This window comes from Mytilus californianus, unplaced genomic scaffold, assembly GCF_021869535.1.
Source record: "Mytilus californianus isolate M0D057914Y unplaced genomic scaffold, xbMytCali1.0.p SCAF_5, whole genome shotgun sequence".
Taxonomy (NCBI): Eukaryota; Metazoa; Mollusca; class Bivalvia; order Mytilida; family Mytilidae; genus Mytilus; species Mytilus californianus.
The window spans coordinates 66,940,270-66,962,565 of record NW_026262701.1 but is presented as its reverse complement, the minus strand read 5'-3'; the positions used below and the strand labels follow the sequence as shown (position 1 = coordinate 66,962,565).

Below are 22,296 nucleotides of genomic sequence, written 5' to 3'. Positions count from 1 at the left end.
GCATCTCCTTATTTCATTATGGTTTGAATTTTCTCAAGAAGAACAAAAGTTTTAAGACTTAACAAATATGTACTAAGAGACTGAAATGTTACTGTGATAATTATACTACACATACTTTCCAATTTAGGGGACCAACGTTTACTAAAACTACAAATTAGAAATAAAAAGATACTCGTCCAATTAGCATTAGTCACAATTTTCTTGAGGTCTTTGGTTTTGATGTCGTTAAATGTCCAGATGTTGCTATCTTATAAATTGCATATCCCATATCTCCATTTATCATTATAACAGCCAACTTTTGTACAAGTTATAAGTGACGGGTGTAAATTATAGGATTGATTGTTGGTTGCTTAACGTCCAGTGGCAAATAGTTCATGCATGTTCAGGACGAGAACAAGTTAACAATAAATACAATAGCTAGGTTTTGTAATAGAGGCCATCTGGGATGATGGTCGAGAAAATTTGGACTGACACTGGAAAATGAGGGTATATTGGATAGGGACAGACATTTTGTTTCGCAACAGGCCACCTACGGACCTCTCAAAGAGTTGTTTCAAGGGTTCTTAATGTTCAAAGAGCGTAGAACTCTCTTTACACGAGGCATCGGATTTAACGTCCCCATTCTGACCGGACGTGGCTGCAAACTTGATACATCCCGCACAGCCAAATGGACGCCCCACTTTGGAAGCATTTTCTGACTGCAGGTCGGAAGAAGACCAAGTGACCATATTTCTATTTCCTAGTCATCCTTGGGGTGTAAATTGTAGAATAAAAACAAAATATAAAAATTATGTACATTGTCAAAAATATAAAATTCAATGTATTTGTACTCACTACGAAACAAGTGAAAAGGTCGGCGAGTCTCGCTTTTCATGTTTCTAAAGCTCGTACACATACATTTTATATTACAATGTACATATATATACTAGTATATAGTATATTTATCCACACAAAGAAATAAAAACACTTCTTTTTTACATGTATATAGATATACTTTTATACTTGTTCTAAAAACTCCTTTTAAGACTGTGAAACTCCTCGGGCTTTTCCTGACGCCTAGTATGTGAGCAATATGTCCCTCAGGGCCTCAAAAGGCAACTATGTTTATTCTCTTTCAGTCGTTTTGTCTCCGAACTTGTAAATGTAAATTATTTCCAACTCAAATCACACCAAAAAAACCACACTACCACTGAATACCCATGCAAGCGTAAATTAACACGAATATAAAATCTAAATGATTTCAAGATCAAGCTATTTCAGTCTCTTTCTGCCGTTTGAAAAATAATTAGTCAGTCGTTTGCTTGTAAATTTCGAGAGAAAAAAATTGTTACTGAACCAGTCTGACTAGAGCCAGCCCGAACTATCAACTTGCGTTTATAGCTTATATACTTGGAGCTGGCTTTAATCAGACTGTAACGGGACCTGAATTTTTTTAATTTTATTTTTGCCGAATCAAGTTCCCATATATTTCTCAGCCTACGTTAACTTTCTCAGGCCTCATTCCGATGTTGCTGTCTGCCCTGTGTAGACTTGGTCTATAGGGTTACAAAGCTAGCACTTTATTTTTAAAACTATATCGGATTTACTCTGTATAAACCAATGATTTTCAGAGACTGTTTACACTTGGAACATAGGGAAAGTTATTCGGCAAAATAAGCAAGTTAAACCACGTTTTTTACATTCCATACTAACAAACTATTTTCTGTATGAGTATCAAAGTCTGCTTATATTGTGCTTTTTCGCCTAATTCTATCCGTATTCTCATTCCGATAAATTTCCTTGTTCCATTTTGCCCGAGCGGTGTTTTTGACGACCATTTTAACATGAATTAATAGTTGTTTTTTCACACATCATCCCAAGTGTCTATAGATTAGATTTCGACTTCAAAACAAAATTTCATGGCGATACGGCGCGCATCATGAATAAGTATTTATTGCAAAAATAAACCAAGAATAAAATAAAGTGTTAAAACTCAGTCTGTTATGCATAAAAACATATATAAGATAAATCGTGCAGATGCTTAAATATTAAAGAAACACAATATTTAAAAGTAAAGTAATACATTTTTAAAGGTTAACAATGAGCAGAAGAATTGCCGGAAAACGATAAAGCAATCTATGTCAAATAAGTTAACCGTTACGTATTGCATCAAAACTCTCAGCACTCTACATCTAGGGAAAGTTACCGTTAAAAATGTCACATAATGAATTACCAAAAATATTTTTTTTATTATTTAATCACTTTGTGATTGCAGAACCTGCTGCATTGGCTTGTATGTGTGAACGTTATTCGATAACGTCAGGAACGATAACTCGTGGCGTAACGTCATTCGGTATCGTGTTACCTTAAGTCAAGCTTATGATACAGGCTTAAAGGGGCATTAGCTTTGAGATATAGAAAAAAATAGAATATGATTTTTTTTTTTGTTCAATCATTAATGAAAATGAAATAGTGAAATAATAATTCGCTTTTAGCAGCCAGTTTGGTTCAGTTTTGTCAAAATAAGCAAAGAAACATCGCTAATGAATTATTCACTTGCAAGTGAATAATTCGACCTCATTAAATCCGTAATTCATGTGAACTTCAATTGAACCCCTTAGCTATAGATGGGTTATGCATGAACTAGGCATGTTCAGCTATAAAAAGGAAAAGAATGTCAACATTGGAAGTGAAACAAGGGTAAACCATTTAGTTGACTGATTCGACCTACAAAAACTCATTGTTGTACAGGTAAAAACAATTATTCACATATTGTTTTAACCTATAATGTGAAATCAAACAGACCTAAAAAAAAAATCCAATTACACCAGTTCGCTATCTATTTATATCTATGTTTATGTTTATATCGGGTTATATGACTGCTGGCAGTCTTTGGAAGGTCACCTCGATGGTTAATTAGATGGCGTCTAGACTAAAATACACACTAAATGCTGATACATACTATCGATTTTATGTATCTTAAATTGTTGATTTTAGATTTTTTTTTAATTTGGATATATGTTTTAGTATGTTATAAGTCGAATATGAGAATTTGAGTCAAATCGGTGAACATGAATTTGACAGCTAATGCCCCTTTAAGGTAAAACAGCCATATATTTTAAACAGTTGATAAACATAAAGTGAGCCTCTTTTAATTCCTATTTTCAGTATAAACCATATTAACCTACTATTACTTTTTTTTTATTTGATTTGCATGTTCACTTTATATATATAGCTTATACATATAATTTTCCAATAACTTTTACATAGTCGCTTTTATTTTGTTATTTAGCACTTTTGTTTTGATTTTTTTTTGCATTGCAGACAAGTGGACATGGAAAAATGAGGTAGTTTCTATATTTTTTATCAAATAGGCTTTTAATGTTTCAGCAGTTTTTAAAAGTTATTTTTATCAAGGAAGATAGACATAAGTATAACTTTTCCAACTTCAATATCATTATAGTGAAATGTTTAGTCGTCAGAATACGTCTATTTTAGAATAGTTCATTATGATAGACCATATATATTTTTTATATTGTTGCAAAAAAAACCACACATCTTAGTTGATAGAAGTATATTGTGCCTTATTTTCTCAGTCTTGACCAGGAGACTTTTTGTTGATGTCCTACATGGTAAACATGAATATGTCTTTTCTGATTTTATTGTGTTGTTGCTGTCTCATTGATATACACCCAAACCCCCACACACAAACACACATATACACTGATACTTGTGCATGCACACATATATATATATATTCCATTTTATCAATACACAATATGGGACAGTCATTCATGTGCTGGTTTTTTTTTCTATAATAGATCAGAAAAGGCTGCAGATGCTTTTATATGTACAGTGTCAAAAAAGCAGGATTTTGTAGTTGTGTTAGGATAAAAATTGGTGTAATAACATCTGTTAATGATTTTGTTTATGCCATAAAGTTGTGTGCATGAAATAACAAGTTTGCTTTTTTCAATAAAAATTATGACAGTGAATTTTTGATGAAAATAAGCATAGTCTATCTTAAACTGGCATCATTGCAGGAATATCGGGTTTATCTCTATTTTGGCTACAAAAAGGCAAGACATATTATTGTGTTTACAGTTTTATGATATTAATATATTTTTTTGATGCTGTAATATTGCTTGTTTTAATGTGTGGTCTAATACCATATAAAATATTAAGATTAATTATTTTTAGCTACTTTGTATAACTTTACATGTTTTATATATTTTTTATATGTGTGGAGAGAGATATGTATGTAAAGCAGTTCTGAATAAATTGAAACTACCTGAACTTTTTGGGGAAAATGTCAACTTTCTATGGGCATCAAAGGAAAATAAAACATACAATGATAAATTTGGTTTGTTAATAGTAATAAAGTAAAATTTCTCCATGCTGCATCAGGTGTAAGATATTAGTTTTAGGTTTGTTAATGATAAACTTGGTCAACTTTGTTTATTCTGTAATTGTCTAAAGCACAAATCTCCCTATCTGGCTTTTTATTTTATTTTTTTTTTCACTTTTGGTGTACAGATGATTGGAAGCAATGAACACTGGTACACTAGTGGCATTTGGAGCTTACTGACATATATACTGACAGACATCAGATCAACTGAAACATTAGAATAAAAATGTTCGAGACATGTACTAAAGATTAAAAGTCATATGATACTTCATATTAAACAAAATTAATATGTTTTTTATACTTGAATGGCTGAGTTTTACCTAAATCTTCAGAAATTTACTGTTATCGAATTATTGTTGTCCTGTACTCTAATTTGCTGCCAGCTTTTCTGTATGGAGTGACCTTAAACATGACACCTTTCTTTAGAAATTCTACAACCACTTAGCACAAATGCGAGAGAAAAACCATGATGAAATAAAAGATAAACAAATTAGAATGAATATAGTATTAATCGATTCTGTAAGAAGATAAATAATATACCAAATTATTTTCAAAACAACTGTTATGACAAAGTTTAATTAACAAATGCAAATGAATGGAAAATATAAAAATAAAATATATACATTGCTTTATCGTCTCACTAATTTTTCACATGCCATGATTCTGTGACAATAGGTAAACTTCAGCACCAAAACCTTAAAGTTAATTAGCAACCAAAGTTTTCTATCAACAATCACTGAATGAAATATTTTTATGGAATTGTAATAAATGTAAAAAACATACACAGAGGACTTAGTTAAGTATATGTGCATGCATTGGTTAAAAATTTACCTTAACATTATAATTTCCAGAAACTTGTTTCATATGACTTCAAGTTTTAATAAACAGATTTTATGTTCTTTTTTTCCAATTGTTGATACTGAGTAAATTTGTCGCCCCTCATTGAAAGAAAATGAAATTAATATTTATCAGCCAAATAAGAATAAAACTGATAAATTGGCATGCCAGTGTCTGACCATCAGTGTTGCAATCTGATCAAGGATAACGATTGATTCATTAATCCTTGAGCTTGTTTTAACCATTCCCTTTGATTTTTTTCATAAACTCAATTTTCCATTTTCTTCGGAAAACACCTGTACCAAGTCAGGCATATAGCAGTTGTTTTTCATTTAATTGTTCTGTTAATTGATAGCGTTTGATTTTGTAAGTTTTTATGGACTTCCCCTTTTTGAATTTGCCTTCGAGTTCGGTATTTCTGTTATACTTTTCTACCCACTGTGCTCAAAAAAGTAGAAAAAATGGAAAAAGCAAAATGGATGTGAGCTGTAGTGTATATTATTACTCAACATGAAACCATTCTTATTTGCCAAAGACCAACATCATACTCCTTCACACCCTAACGTCTCTATCCTATCTATATATGTTGTCTTATAGTTGAGTTCAGTAAGATATAAGCTAGTAATATTTTAGATGCTAATTTGATAAAATATATTGTCCCTTTCTTGAAGTACCGGTATTAGTGAATGAACTTTAACCCTTCTCCCATGTGAGCACATATAAGTTCCCTTTGAATAAGTTTTTTAATCCTAAAACTATTTTTTTAAATGTGTTGGTATACTTTTAAAGTTTGATTCTGTCATTTTACCTTTGTTTCTCAAATAGTCGTTTCAGTTAAAAAATCCTGCTTTTGTTTCATCAACTTAGCTTGGGATTAGCCTTCTCCTTTCCAAAAGCAAAGTATAATTTGACAGTCCATATGCAAAAACAAAGACTGGGAGCCTGTTTTTTCTAACATTGGACCATCCCCTTTGGAGACACAAATTTAAATTATAACATGTAACTTGTAAGACCATTGTTGTCAATTAACAACAACAATAGCAATTACCTCAGCAAATAGATAACTTCAGTACGTCATTCAGTCCTCTAAACTGTTATGAACATCAGTCTATTGTAAATGTGAAGTTAAATGGTCAAAGTCGAGAAAAATAGCAGAATTTTTTTTATTTTATTTTTCTCAAACTAGATATTATTTATCAGTACTAAATATTTATGGCTCATCCTTGCCTACCTTGAATAGTAAAATGCTTATTTTTAGGTCCTTTTGTCTGAAATAGCTGGAAGTATATCATTTAGGTCATTATGATCTACACTTAACTCTTGGTTGTTATCGGTAAGCATCACCCTTATGTAGAGCACTGATACCTTGTACTGCTTGGCTATACTCTTTGTCCTTTCAGAAATTATTTAATATAAAATGAGCTTTTCAACATTTGTATTAGGTTTTGAATTTATATTTGAGCATCACTGTAGAGACATTTTTGGTGATAATGCCATCTTGTGCAGTAAAATTTGTACTTTTTAATTTTATTGTTAGAAACTGAAACAAATGTGTGTAATTAATTCTTTGAATACTATATATAAGAAAAAAAGGGAAAATGACAAAATCAAGCTCATTTTAAGGTAAATTTTCTTCATCCATGTTATAAACTTCATAATCTAATGATTTTGATTTTAAATTTGTAATTAAATTGATCATTCTTTTTTATATTTTATGCATTTTCTTTGCTTATAATTTTGATTTCACTTTTATTTGATAGCATATATAGGCCAGTTGTTTCATATTAGTTTCTATCTCATCTTTACCCAGGCAATTTGTCTCTATTTCACCACTCCATATTTTAAGATGGGACAAAATTCTGAATTCAATGCATAAAATTGTACTACTAGTATGTTAAGTGTTAATGACTGGTGGAAATTATGAAACACAATGTTGGTCATTAACCACTTACTTATTGCATAGATATAAGAAGATGTGGTCTGAGTGCCAATGAGACAACTCTCAATCCAAGTCATGGTTGCAAAAACAAATTAGTTTTCAAGTGAAGCCTTCCAGATTCAATTTTAATAAAGTTGATATGTAAATAAAAAAGTATTGATTACTCTTATTAGTATCGTATGTTTGTGGTAGTACTCAATTATTGATTACCATTTATTTAAATATTAAAATTCTGTAAAAATAAGATCTAAGTAAGAGACTTTTTATCCCAAATACATTGTATATCCCTTTCAAAACTTCGAAAGCTTCTTAAAACTGCTTTGAATAAAACATTTGTAAAGAAATTATTTGATATAATAATTTTTACATGTTTGAAAATTCTGCTTTTTGTGATCATGACAGATTGGCTGACTTGCAGCATTGAAGGTGCTATATTTAAGATATTCGACAGAGTGTTTCAACAAAAAAACAAAAAAGCTTCAACCAATTTTCATGCAGTAAGTCTGTTCCATTTGAATTTTATGTTGTACAATGTATTATTCAAACCATCTTTATTTTGCGAAGATAAAACAGCTAACTTTAGCTGACTTGACCTTAAAATTTTCTACCACACTATTTAGATTTCAATGTTTGGCAATGTTTTAAACAGGTCTTAATATGAGTAAATTAGAATAGACCATTTGCCTGAAAATTGGTAAGCACATGTGTGGTTTTGTTATAAGGTATGTTTAATATAATCAATGACTAGTATGGTAACATTTACTTAATATCTTGAGTAGTTCACAATTTTTTCATTTGTTTTATATTCTTTTGTAGAGATTGGATGCCTCAACAGCCAAAAGACTGAAAGTTCAGCAAATGATGTCCAAAGATATGGCAAAACAAACTTCTTTCTGAAGTTTTTATGGGGTTTTCTTAAAACAAAATTATCATCAAATGGATTATATCGGTTTTTACCTAAATTTCAGTATTCTAAATAGTGCTCTATATCATTCACAACATTTGTTATTTGAAAATATTCCCAAAAATGGTGATGTTTATCCATTAAATTAATGCTTTTTCATACCTTACTATGGTTCTGAAAACATTTAAAATGAAAGTGTACTAAAATTGAGCATACTTGTTTTATAAGCTAGAAACAAAACATGAATATTTTAAGCCTTTCAAAGAATGTGTAAGAGGTATTGACATCTTCAGTCATGTTTAAGCTTTGTTGTGGAATTGTTTTAAATGAAGCTGCAAAAATTTTATTATAAATGGTCACATCTTATTCTTGAATTATGCTCGATATTTTATGGAAAATTTCAACTTTAGATGTAAAGTATAGACATTTCTACATTTTATTCCTGGGTAAAATCAAGTAATAGAAACTATTTCAACAGTTGTCAATAAATTTTCTCAAAGTAGAATGGCAGAATTTTTAAATCAAAATATTACTGACATCTGAAAAGCACTTTGATTCTATGTAGACAATATCTATTTAAACTTAAATTAAGGGATTACCGGTATTATACTAAGATGTTATGAATTTTAGGAAAGTTCTTTTTAATGTGAATTTTCTGTGAAAGGGAATCAATTTTGGTTGAATATTATAACAGCTTATCTTATGCAGAGGACAATTAAGTGAAATCATTTATTTTTCTTGGTATCAATTTTTTTGTTTGGAGAAAAATGTTATTTTCAGGGTACTTAATTTCATGGTATCTTCATTTGCTCCTATGAAATTTTAAAAATTAGTTTATTGTGGAGTATATATTATTTTGGTTTTCCAGTAACCACGAAATCTACAAAAATTGGTATCCCATGACTCGGCATGAACATTAATAAATCCACAGTATTACAACTGCTATTGACAATATACCTCAGCATTTGCAAGTTAACTGTTTATGATCATTGTTAACATATTATCTCAGTGTTCACCACTCATTGTTAGCAGTTTGGACCAAAGATTCTTCTTGAAGTGTTAACCATGGTCAAGCATGTATTTACTTTTTTCTTTTGTTTTCTGGGAAATTTATACATTTGAACAAACTTTGCTGTCTGTATGATTTGTGTTTATGAAATATGTTGCACTGAATTGTGCTTTCGAAAAAATTTCAGGGTAAAAAGCAAACAGATCAGAGATATTTTATGATCATAATTTTTCATTTATTTTGAAAGACATTTTCATCATTTTTTAGAATGGCATTCTTTTACATAGTTCATTTTTCTACATTTTTATTTAAAAACAGAATAATTCACTCATCTTACAATATGCATTATAACAGATATTCATTTAGAGCTGAAATTATGATAATAGTCTTCCATAGATCAGTTTAATAAATGTAATCATTGAAACAAATCTGCAGGTGACCAAATGGACAAGGGTACTACGTTTTTGAATAGAATCTTATGAGAAATAACTAAAAAAAAACTTCTGGAAAAATTTTCCATGCAAATGACTTTTATATATCTTATTTGATTGCAAGTAGCACCTTTAAACTTTCTGTAATGATAAGTATGCCTGCGACGAAAGTCCCAGAAAGCGAGACATAGGGATTGCTGAGATGGCGTCAACAATTGTTAAGTTTTCTGCTTAAGTTAGTTTGATAGGATCTACTTGTGATAGATCATTGATATTGTATATAAAGTTGCATTACTATCAGTACATATCAGTTTGACGACTTTCTTGAGGCCCTGCCCCCTAGGACATGGTCCAGTTAATTTGAATTAATTAACAGTTTTCAATGTTAAGTTTTTCTGCTGAGGGTTAGTTTAATAGGATCTACTTGTGATAGATCAATTATATTTTGTATAAATTTGCAATACTATCAATACATATACCGTAAGTTTGATGACTATTTAGAGGCCCTGCCCCCTAGGACATGGTCCAATGACTTTAAATTAATTACCAAATTTCAATGCTAAGTTTTCTGCTTAAGTTAGTTTAAAAGGATCTACTTGTGGTAGATCACTGATATGTTGTATGAAGTTGCATTACTATCAGTACATATAAGTTTGATGACTATTTTCAGGCCCTGCCCCCTAGGACATGGTTCAGTGACTTTGAATTAATTAGTCATTTTCAATGTTAAGTTTTCTGCTTAAGTAAGATTGATAGGAACTACTTACAAGAGACAACTATAAAGTTTCATTACTGTCTGTACATCTCAGTTTTTCCAACATTTGTTGACCCGGTCTTTTTCTGAATTTTATGCGGACAAGCGAGACATATCTCTGTGTCAACAGTTTATCTTCACATTGATATCGTAAAATATTACCCATGAGCAACAATATGAACCTTTTTGGTGAGTGAGTGTAGAAAACCTGATTATTGTCCATAACAGGTCTTTTCCCCCTCTTTTAGATAGTTTTACACTGGGTGAAAGTAAGCTCTAGGGGCCAGCTGAAGCCTGCTTCCATCTGCGGGATTTTCTCGCTGTGTTGAAGACCCATTGGTGGCCTTTCTGCTGTTTTCTGCTCTTTGGTCGGGTTGTTGTCTCTTTGACACATTCCCCATTTCCATTCTCAATTTTATTGATTATGTCTTCTCACACATTGTGATGTCGCTGATAACTTCTCCTCAGACATCACTCTTTCAGGCAGTGATTTTGTCGTTTTTTGTGTTGAATACATACATGAAACAGTAACATCATATATAATTAATGTAGTAATCTTGATATCTTGCCATTTTTATCTAATTTTGTTTTATGTAAGAGTTCAATATCTTAACATTTTTGTGTAGTTTTTTTCCCCCCAATACATTTTATGTCTTATCCTGGTAAATAAGTTTGAGGCAATATTTTATATAGATTGATAAAAAAAATCATTTTAAAGGAATCAGGATCTCTGTTCTAAGGTTTGTTTTGAATGTGCAGATTATCCTTATTTCAGAACCTCTTTGGTTTGTATTAGGGAATTGCATTTACTTTCTTTTGGCATTCAAAACATTTGAGGAAGTCAAAGGAGTCATCCTAATTTTTAAACTTCTGTAGAAGAGATGATTTCATTGGTATTGATGTATTTTGCTAGATCTGTACATATAACAGCATATTAGTTTTCAAATATCATAAGAATAAATAAACTGTTAAGTCCATGTTGTAATACTCGTTGAAGATTATTTTATGCATATTTGGATAAACTGTTTTTTACATTAACTGCTTTCCTTTAAATTATGTAAAAACTAAGTATACATTTGTTCTTTTTTTAATTCTAACTTGCCATGGCATTATCATTTCTACTTTATAGATTGAGAGCTGAAATGTGCAATACAAACTTTGAATAATATTCATCATAATATTTATGTTAGATTTTTAGTTATTTGCATATCTGATAGTATCCTTAAATACTTTGCATTACATGTGAATTATTTTTATAAGTAGCCAATGCTTTGTACCTGTATACTTCTACTTTCATACTGAAATTTCAATTGACAAAAAGGAGTTTAAATTAGTAATATTCACAGTTTCTGATAAAGATTTTCCATGTTCTTTATTGGTTTTGTTTTGGTTTCGTTAGTCATCAACTTTTATTTCTTTTCCGTTTGTAGTATTGTTTCAAGTGTCAACCTATATTTGTTCCATCTTACAGAATTTCACCTGGAAACTTTGTTATAAACAATGCCATTACATCTGTTCCTGCTGGAACAAATATTCTATACCCTTTATTCCGTTAGGACTGTACTTTTTGTTCCAGTGGAACTGATAAAACAGTATATTTCCTCCACTTGGAACTTCTATTTCATGACAGTAGAACCACTGAAAAGAAACAAATTTTCAAAATGTACACATAATGCATCAACTTGGAATTTGGTGTCATGTAATTTTGTTTTACATTCTTTGCAGAGACTTGTTAAACCTTTTATGACAGGTTTATAAGTTTGATCATGCTCATATTATTGAAATCAGAGAATGAAATCAAAAATAGATTTGTTGATGAAAGCATTATAATTTTCTGTTTGTTTTTCAAGTCTCTGCTACTGGCAAATGATACATCAAGGTAAGCTAATTATTTCTTAATGAATGTATATCAGCAATATGTGTTACCAAGATGCCATAGCAAATCAATACAAATGCATTTTGACCTTATCCTCTTCTGAAACATTTTGATTTAAAAAAAGATGCTATGTTGTATTTTAATTGATAAAAATGTGTTAAATGCATACATAAGTAAGTTGCCCTGTCAGATGGTTGAAATGTCCAAATGATTCATGATATTATTATTATTTTTGAGGTCACATACCTTTCAAACGCCACCGATGAGTCCAATGTAGATAAAACATGCAAGTGTACTAAATTATATTAAAGCCATCTTTGATGGTTTTTTTTTAACTTTCTATATTTATTTTCGTTCATTATGTTGTTATGAGTTAAATTCATGTTATAAGCTTAAAATACTCAGGAAACATGAGGAAACTTTAGGGACTGTCTCAAAATAGGGAACAAAGTTTACTTGGTTAATTTTGATGGTGTGTGGTTTCAGTTGTCACATGTGAGAAAAAGCAGCTAAAATTGTCAAAAGTAAATTAATATGAAAGAACAAAAAACATGTCTTTAAGTGCACCTCTCTTAACTGTTGTCATTTTATTGGTGCTACATTAACATGGATTTGAAGGGAACTAATTGCAAACCTACTGGTTCCTAGCTGGATATACCCACTGTTAAATTGACAGACACATTGAAAAATATTGACCACTAGTATCAAATTTGTTAATAGATTTTGTTTTGTTAATAGATTTTAAGTTCCATGTATACCACAAAATTTCTGACAAATATATTTGGCAAAGGAGAACATTCAAAAGGCCACTTGTTTGGCCCTTCAATTAAAAAATCAAAAAGTATTACAGATCTACCTAATCACATCCTTCATATTTTCATAAGACAGTCTGTTGGACATCAGTATTTATACTTTTGAATGTTGTCTAACAGATTGGCTTTAGGGCTTCAAACTTCATAGTTGATTGTGGTTGCTAGTTCTGTAATCGGGTACTCTATCAGGGTAAACTTGTATTCCCAATGAATAAAGATAGGTGCTACAACAATGTATGCAAAGTTCTTATTTCCTTTAAGACAGGTGGGTGAGTGGTCAAAACCAAACTAAATCAACTTCATACAAAGAAAATGGGGATATTTTGAAATGGTCTCCATGAAGAAAGATGGAAAATTCAATTCCACTATAATACCCTGGTTTTTATACGACCGCAAAAATTAAAAATTTTTTGGTCGTATATTGGTATGACGTTGGCGTCGTCGTCGTTCTGGTAATACATGCAAGTATTTTAAATTGTAGTCCAATTCAATAACTTAGGAATACATGTACATTTGTTCATATTATCCTCTTTTCTGTTGTGTAGCATGAAATGATGTCACTTGATATATTACTGAAGAGAACACTATTCAAAATTTAAGAAACATATAAATATTTTCCCCTCAAGTGCTACAAAGATGAATTTTTTCTTGAAATTTTCACTGTATTGTAATTCTTAATAAAGTTTTACTTCTATTGAATTATATAGGATTGTTAATTAATATTATTATTCTTAACTGTTATTTACATATTTTATATAGTCATTAGATTTCTTTGTAGTTTATATATGTTATATGAATAAATTAAGGTGAAATGAAAACTGTTTACTTGATTTCAAATTAAAACACATACATCACACATGTTACAAGGAAGAATGGATGATCAATCAACAATTTTAACATGCTAGTTCATGAGGGAAAAGTCCTCAAGAAGGCGTCGCCCTAACATGAAACATTATTCTGGTTTTGAGCTGTCAGGTTAGGTCTAACTCCTTAATGCCACGTGGCAATTAAGTCCTTGGTTTTACCCTGAGAAGTATCTAACCCACGACCTCCCCTTCTCATGGATAGCATGCTACGGCAGTACTACAATACAAGGGATGAATAACAGTTGGAGTATTTCTTAGTCTCATTTGTTGAGCAATTAGTACCTCTTTCTAAGAGTGATCCAAAGAGATGAGGAACCTATCAGCATTAAACACAATACATATATTAGTATATAATGTGAATAAGTTCTAGGGAATTAATATCTTACTGATATAGTTTTCCTATTTGTAAGTAAATCATGATTGTGAGGAGAAACAATTCATTAAAGATAGCAAAATCTCAACACATTTGTATTTTATTTTATCAATGTGGAAAACAACCAAATATACCCAACCAATATAAGATCGTGTAAAAACCCAACATCTTAAAATACTATGAATATTTAATAACAAGAGTGCACATGCTGAAATGTCTCGCCTGCTTTACTGACCATTGATTTTATGTTGAAAGTCTTAAAGATAAAGATTTAACTAAAAAATCACAGAAATGCAGGTCAGATCAATGCTGTCAGACAAACATATACACCTTACAATTTGCTTATGACAATTGAAAAACAGACCAAAACAAAAAAAAAACTTAACATTGAACAATGAACCATTAAAAAATGAGGTCAACGTCAGATGATACCTGCCTGACAGACATATACACCTTAAAACCATTCCATACACCAAATATAGTTGACATATTGCTTATAGTACTTGAGAAACGAACCATACCACAAAAACTTAACACTGACCAATGAACCATGAAAATAAGGTCACAGTCAGATGGAACCTGCCAGACTGACATGTACCCATTACAGTCATTACATACACCAAATATAGTTGACCTATTGCTTATAGTACTCGAAAAAACAGACCAAAACACAAAAACTTAACATTAACCAATGAACCATGAAAATGAGGTCAAGGTCAGATGAAACCTGTCAGACTGACATCTACCCATTACAGTCATTCTATACACCACATTTAGTTCACCTATTGCTTATAGTATTTGAGAAACGGACCTATTTACGTAACTTTAACCTTGATCACTGATCCATGAAATGAGGTCGAGTTCAGGTGAAACCTGTCTGACAGACATGTAGACGTTGCAAGGAATCCTATTCCAAATATGGTTATCCTATTACTCATAATAAGCGAGAAATTCACATGACAATAAAAATCTATTTTTTTCAAGAAGTCGCTGAACCATGAAAATGAGGTCAAGGACATTGGACATGTGACAGACGGAAACTTCGTAACATAAGGTATCTGCATACACGATATGAAGCATCCAGGTCTTCTGGCTTCTGAAATATAAAGCTTTAAACAAATAGTTTACGCCGCCGCCGGATAGTAATACCTATGTCTCGCATACTGCGACTTTCGTCGCAGGCGAGACAAAAAACACCTTTATATACTAATTCTTGATAGGTGTGCTTCGAGAAATTCTACACAAGGTGCCTCTTGCAAGTCTTTTTGTTAACCTGAAAGTATAACTCAATAGGTTAACAACACAGAAAACTACAGTTAACTCTCAGCCATAAAAAAAATAAGGATATGTGGTAGGAATGCCAATGAGACTATCCCTAAAGGCCAAAGATCAAAGATAATGAAAAAAATAACCTCGAAATGTGAATACAATAATTTGTGTAGAATTAAATCTTCTCATTCAGTTTTATTCCTATTTATCGAAGTAACATTGAAAGAACATTGATCAAATTTTGCAAGACAAGGTGATGCAGAGATTTAACTCCAAATAAATTACAAATATAATGAAATGGAATGGCCCAAGATTAACCACAAACATTAAAAAAAGTAAAAATACCAAACCTGTAAATTTAATTGACATTTGCCTCATTGGCAATTATACCACATCTCCTATTTTCATCTTGTAAGAGTGTAGGTAAATAAACCTGCAGAAGCCAGAATGATAATGAATAGATTGTCACACAACATGCAGGAAACAGTTGTGTACAAAGGCGAAAATAAATGTTCCTGAGTCGAAGCTACGGAAAAAATAAGCATGAGTAGCAAAAGAGAAACGAAATATACAAAAGGGATAATCAAACTAATAAGTCGAAAACGAACTGACAATGCCAGGGAAAAAAAAAACGAAAAACGACCAGAAGACAAACCACAGTATACAAAACACAACATTGAAAACTCAAGACTGAGCAACACGAACCCACCTAAAACCGGAGTGATCTCAGGTGTTCCGGAAGGGTAAACAGAACCTGCCCCACATGTGACACCAGTCGTGTTTCTCCTATAAAATACGTTGATAAGTTATATCGATCTGATTAGGCATCACACAATAGCGAGGCCCTACAAACGTTCAAGAACAAATTCTGATGAGGCTGAACACACTCATTTATAGGACAGGTCAGCAAGAGGTGAACTGAAACAAAAACAGATAAATTCGACATCATATCACTCCCTAACGGATATAGTTGTTTTAGTAAACATCGATCAAAGTTTATAAGGAAGTCAGGTGGCATAATCATCATTTACAAATCTGAACTTGAAAAATTCTTACATTTCCGAAAACAAACTCAGAATGTGTATAGTGGATAAAATTTTCAAAAGATGTATTAAATGACAATGTATTAATGGATGTATATATATACCACCAGAAGGATCTAAATACTCATCGGTGGATGCTTTTGCTGAAATTTCTTCATTTGTCTAAACCCAATTTAAAAAGCGTCTTAATAGGGGATTTTAATGCTAAGACATCTACATTACCGGATTATGTTATTCCAGATCAACATTTACTTGAAATTCTCAATACTGATGATACACACACGTTGAATTTATTACTTTTCCGATTACAATGAGCTCTTAACAAACAATATTTCCTTGCGAATATATAGCAAATGTGCATTTAGATCAAATACGTATGGTCATCGACTCCTAGAATTGTGTAAAAAAAAACTAATATATATATTGCAAATTCATGAATAGGTAATGACAAAACCGTAGGAAAAATTACTTGTAATGACGTTAGTGCATGTCGTTGTGCTGATCTTTTTCAAATGACAAAGAATTTCGAAGTAGAAGAATTTAATCCTATCCTATCAGATGTCCACTGTAAACTAAAGTCTACTCTGGAATCGAAACCATATACTAATATCTACAATGTATAAACCGTTGAAAGGCAAGTTATTAAATGGAACAATAATAAGCAAGATAAATTTGTTAAAGAAAATGATGCGCCCGTCGCTTTTTCAAAGTATTAAGTTCAATAACTGCTCAATGTCATATCAGAAATTCATGAAAAACTGAAGAGAGGTTATCTTAATAAATATAAACCAGTCACCAAAGTTTCATGATAACTGCTCAAAGCATTGTCTGAAAACTGGAAAATCCCCCCTTTTTGATGAATAAAATCACATAACTCCGAAACGTAAAATCTAAAATTGATATTAATTGAAAGGGAGCTTACGTCAATAGATATAAACAGTTCACCAAAGTTTCATGAAAACAGCTGAAAGCATTTTTGAGTTATTGTCCGAAAACTGGAAAATCCCCCTTTTTTAAAGGATAAAACCCCACAACTCGGAAACGTAAAATCTAAAATTCATACAAATTGAAAGGGAGCTCATTTCAATAGATATAAACAATTCACCAAAGTTTCTTGCAAGTTGGTGAAAGTGTTTTGAGCTATTGTCCGAAAACGGGAAAATCCCCCTTTTTTAATGAAAAAACCCCAAAACTCGGAAACTTAAAATCTAAAATTTATAAAAAACGAAAGGGAGCTCACGTCAATAGATATAAACAATTCACCAAAGTTTAAGGCCAATATGTTCAAGCGTTTTTGAGTTATTGTCCGACATGTTGACGACGGACGGAAGGACAGACGGACGGACAGACGGACAACGGTATACCATAATACGTCCCGTAAACATGCGTATAAAAACCAGAAATATACAAAACACAATGATAAACCATGGTATAAAAGAGGATGCAAAGGAAAAAGAAATTTATTTCATCAGGCTAAACAAAGATACGGGAACTTAAAATGTGAAGAAAATAAAAAGGCTCTGAAAGAAGCAAGTAAATCTTATAAAAAAGGAACTAAATCGGAGTTATATTGACTTCCAAATGAATACCGCAAAAGATCTCAGAAAACTTGCCAAATTTGATCCAAAACGGCTTTGGAAAAAAACTGAAAAGTATAAATACCAACAAATCAAATAAAACTGATGCTGTTGAAATTGAAGGTTTATATGAACATTTTAAACGTCTAAGCCAAGATGATTTAACTGAAGACAACTCAGAGATAGACTTAACAAAGGTACCACCAGAGAACATTGACAGAAGTTTTAATTCTCCAATCACAAAAGAAGAAATTTTGAATGTCGTCAAAAATCTTTATAATAATAAGGCTTCCGGATATGATGGCATTGTGAATGAACATATTAAACATACGGTTAAGGAAATGTTGCCCATCTATCACAAGCTATTACTTTAGTGTCGTGTCTAGGGAAAACTTTTACATCGATCTTAAATGAACGGCTAGGGGAATTTTCAACTGAGATCAATCTGATTTCCGAAGCTCAAACAGGATTTAGAAAAGATTATAGCACATTGGATAATATCTTTGTATTACATTCATTCAGGGGCGCATCCAGGATTTTAGGTTAGGGGGCGCATGTTTATGAGGAAAAATTATCGAAATATTCTTTATTAAGCTGAGGACAACCCATGCTTTGCAAATTTTAGGGAGGGCGCACGCCCGCCACGCCCCTGCCTGAATCCGCCCTGAATCAAGCATTAGGAATGGGAACGAAGTTTCAGCCGTTTTTAACTGTAACATTGGAGTGAGACGGGGAGAAAATTTATCCCCCTTTTTATTCGCTGTTTATCTCGACGATCTTGAATCTTTCTTTGCTGAAAATGATGTTCAGAGCTTGCAGGTTATGGAAAACATTTGCCGCAATTATTTGCATATCTATATAAAACTATTCGTTCGTTTGTATGCCGATGACACTATAATTATATTTGAAACGGCCGAATCGATGCAGCAAGCCTTAAATGTTTTTGAAAGATACTGTGTCCGATAGAAGTTAAACGTTTATGTATCGAAGACAAAGGTAGTTGTGTTCTGCAAACGGAATTTACGAAAATTAACAAAGTTTCAATTATTTAACCAGTCTATTGAAATTCAAGATTCTTATTCATATCTAGGACTAACTGTTCATTTGCTACAGCAAAAAACGTCTAAGCGAACAAGCACAGAAAACATTATTTAGCCTTCATACAAAGACACGTAACCTCTCAGTACCTGTTGACTTGCAATTACAACTGTTTGGTGCACTTATACTTCCCATTCTGACATATGGGAGTGAAATATGGGGACTCGGAAACAATTACATGCTGGAAAAAAATCAACTACAGTTTTGCTGAAATGTGTTAAAAATTAGATCCTCGACACCAAATTTTATGACATATGGATAACTTGGTGGTACACCAAAAGATACATAATAAAAGTTAGAACGGTGTGATTTTGGAATTAACTTCTCGCCAATGAAAACAAACTAAGCAATATCCTGTATCAAATAATGTTCAACTTAAAAGATGATTACACGTTCAAGTGGATTGACTACTAGTATCTTAAATCGATTTTAGACATTCTGGACTTAGCTATGTTTGGACTTAGCAATTGCCAGTAAATATAAATCAATTGAAAAACGTTCTGAAACAAAATCTTAAAGATGCATACATTCATGGTATATAGATATAAGAAGATGTGGTATGAGTGCCAATGAGACAACTCTCCATCCAAGTCACAATTTGTAAAAGTAAACCATTATAGGTCAAAGTACGGCCTTCAACACTGAGCCTTGGCTCACACCGAACAGCAAGCTATAAAGGGCCCCAAAAATGACTAGTGTAAAACCATTCAAACAGGAAAACCAACGGTCTAATCTATATAAAAAACGAGAAACACTTATGAACCACATCAAAAAACGACAACCACTGAACATCAGGTTCCTGACTCAAATTGACAATTCTTTCAAAGGTGAATTTTACGGTCTGTTTAAACCAAGAAAAGTATCTTGTACAATTATCACCAATCGAACGTGGATATATTTCTAAATTAAGATGCTGTAATGTGAAAATTCCAGTAGAGCTGCCTGGATAGATGGTACAATATCCCGAAAGAAGAGAGGGTATGCAATATGTGTTCGAATATGCTATTGGTAACGAATACCATTACTTATTCGAATGCAATTCTATCTTAGTAAAAACATCAGAAATCAACACATTCCTCAGTACTATGTTAAGTATCCCAGCGCAGCAAAAATGAAAGGATCCAATTACTATCATTGGGTAATATAAAGGTACTAAAAAATGTATTTTTATTCGTTTCAAAGTTAAAGTATTATAGAGTATAGTAATTATAAATATATTTCATTTTAGAGTTGTTTTATTTCTTTTTATGATTGTATGTGATTGTATTTTGTATATGTTTACCTCTTGTTTCACATGTGAATGTGACAGAGTGTTTTTAAATAAAGCATATTATATTATTGTATTGGTAATTGACGCATAGCAATAGTTGAAAATCATTCAGTCAATCCACGAAAAATCCTCCTGCCCTCCCCCTCGAATACCACATGGTATCTAAATATTAATGACAATCTATTTTGGTAGCATTTGCAGTTTTGCACAAAATGCAAGGAGTTGGAAGCCCTAATGTAACGATGTAAGACATAATATTTCATTGAGAAATTGAGCTAAAAAAATGTTAAATTTAGATTTTTTATAGGCGCCATAAATGATCAGAAATTGACATTTTTGAATGCTTACCCAATTTTATTTTTTTTTGCAAATTGTTGTTTATACCTGTACTATCAAGAATACAATAAGGTGCAATAAAATTGAAATACGATGTTTAGATATAGACAATTAAATGTTATGTGATTTTTAACACTTTTCAAAATTCAAAAATCCTTCTATTTCAGGTTGCCATAGCAACGCTTCAAAAACATTAAATTGCTCAATGCTGTGCAAATTATATCAAGGCAAGATGTCCTCTTTACATTTTAAAGTTGAGAAACTACTTGTTTACTGTGTTGATTTCCTGCAACTTCAAAACAAGAACCGAAGCTCATCAACTCGGCAGGACTTCGAGAAAGTTTGGAGAGCCGACAACCTTGCTTATGAAGTTAGATTTCCTGCTTACTAATTTTCAAAAATGCATATTTTGTGACGTTTTTGGGTGGTATTTTGTCATGTAGCTCAGCAAATGAATTTTTTTGCCATTGAAACCAGTGGATTCGAAACGATATACCATTTTTATTTGTTTAGTGTAACATTATACATGCTATACATGCAGGGCTGTCAAGTTTTTATGAAGCAAATGCGTGAGATTTGGCAAAAATTGTTAAGATCAAAGAGAAAAAACAATTTCAAAGGTAAAGGAAAATGCGTCCAAATAACGGTGGAAATACGTGAGTAAATTGCGTGAGTCGACAGCACTGTTAAACACTCGGGCGGGGACGGGCTGGGTGCATGGTCCTATATGCAAGGTGATAGGACGTGCCGCTTAAATAGGTCAAATTTTCTAGCTTGAAAATATGTTAATAGGTAGGGGAAAACTAACAGAAACAGTGGCGTAGCTAGACTTATAATGATCTGCACGCAGAAGTTGCAGAGCGTAGCGAGGCAAAAACATTTCGCCGAGCGGAGCGATGCGAACAAAAATTTTGGACCCTTTTTTTTTACAGAAAATGAATCTTTTTTCGATCTAAGATGGTTAATTTTGAAGTGAAGTATACACAGTTGAGTGTTTTGCAATACTAGTATATCAAATCAAAGACCTAAAACTGACAAAAAAATTCTTAAAACTTTGCAATGCTCGCCAATTTATTATGCTTCAAAGAAACAAAGGGCTAGAGAACTGGATCATCTCATGACATATATGTTAACATACGAAAACAAAGCAATTCAAAACTGAACTGATAGAAAACACGGAAACCTTTCTGACAAGTTGAAACACCTATATATATAAAGTGACAGTCAATCGCACTCTTTCTTTTTTGACTGCTATGATTATTTAATTATGATTTTTTTGGGGGCCATTTCGTTTGTACACGCAAGTGCGTGGTTGCGTCAATGGTAGCTACGCCACTGAGAAATATATGATAAGGTCAATAAAGTCCCCATTACTTGGATTTGGTGGGTGGGTTGCTGTAAGTACCGGGCGGTACTTTTTAGTTTTTTGTTTGTATTATTTGTTAATTCCTCTTCTGTCATCTTTCTTAGTGTTCCAGGTTGTGTTTTTATCCACAATTTTTACCTCTTTTGACA

At 32.0% G+C, this 22,296-nt stretch overlaps 2 protein-coding genes across 12 annotated transcripts in view; one reads left to right on the top strand and one right to left on the bottom strand.

The window, feature by feature from the left end:
- Positions 1-13,767, top strand: part of LOC127701281 (anoctamin-10-like) — a 65,392-nt gene extending 51,625 nt beyond the window's left edge. For 3 of the 4 annotated variants that reach the window (XM_052205139.1, XM_052205137.1, XM_052205140.1), the window contains one exon: positions 7,980-13,767. In XM_052205139.1, the coding sequence (XP_052061099.1) occupies positions 7,980-8,060 (81 nt within the window). In that variant the 3' untranslated portion in view covers positions 8,061-13,767. Of the gene's footprint in view, positions 1-3,303; positions 3,327-7,979 lie in introns of all 4 variants that reach the window. The other variant, XM_052205141.1, reaches the window with a different exon arrangement.
- Positions 1-22,296, bottom strand: part of LOC127701283 (uncharacterized) — a 526,465-nt gene that overhangs the window by 292,151 nt on the left and 212,018 nt on the right. The window lies entirely within an intron of this gene.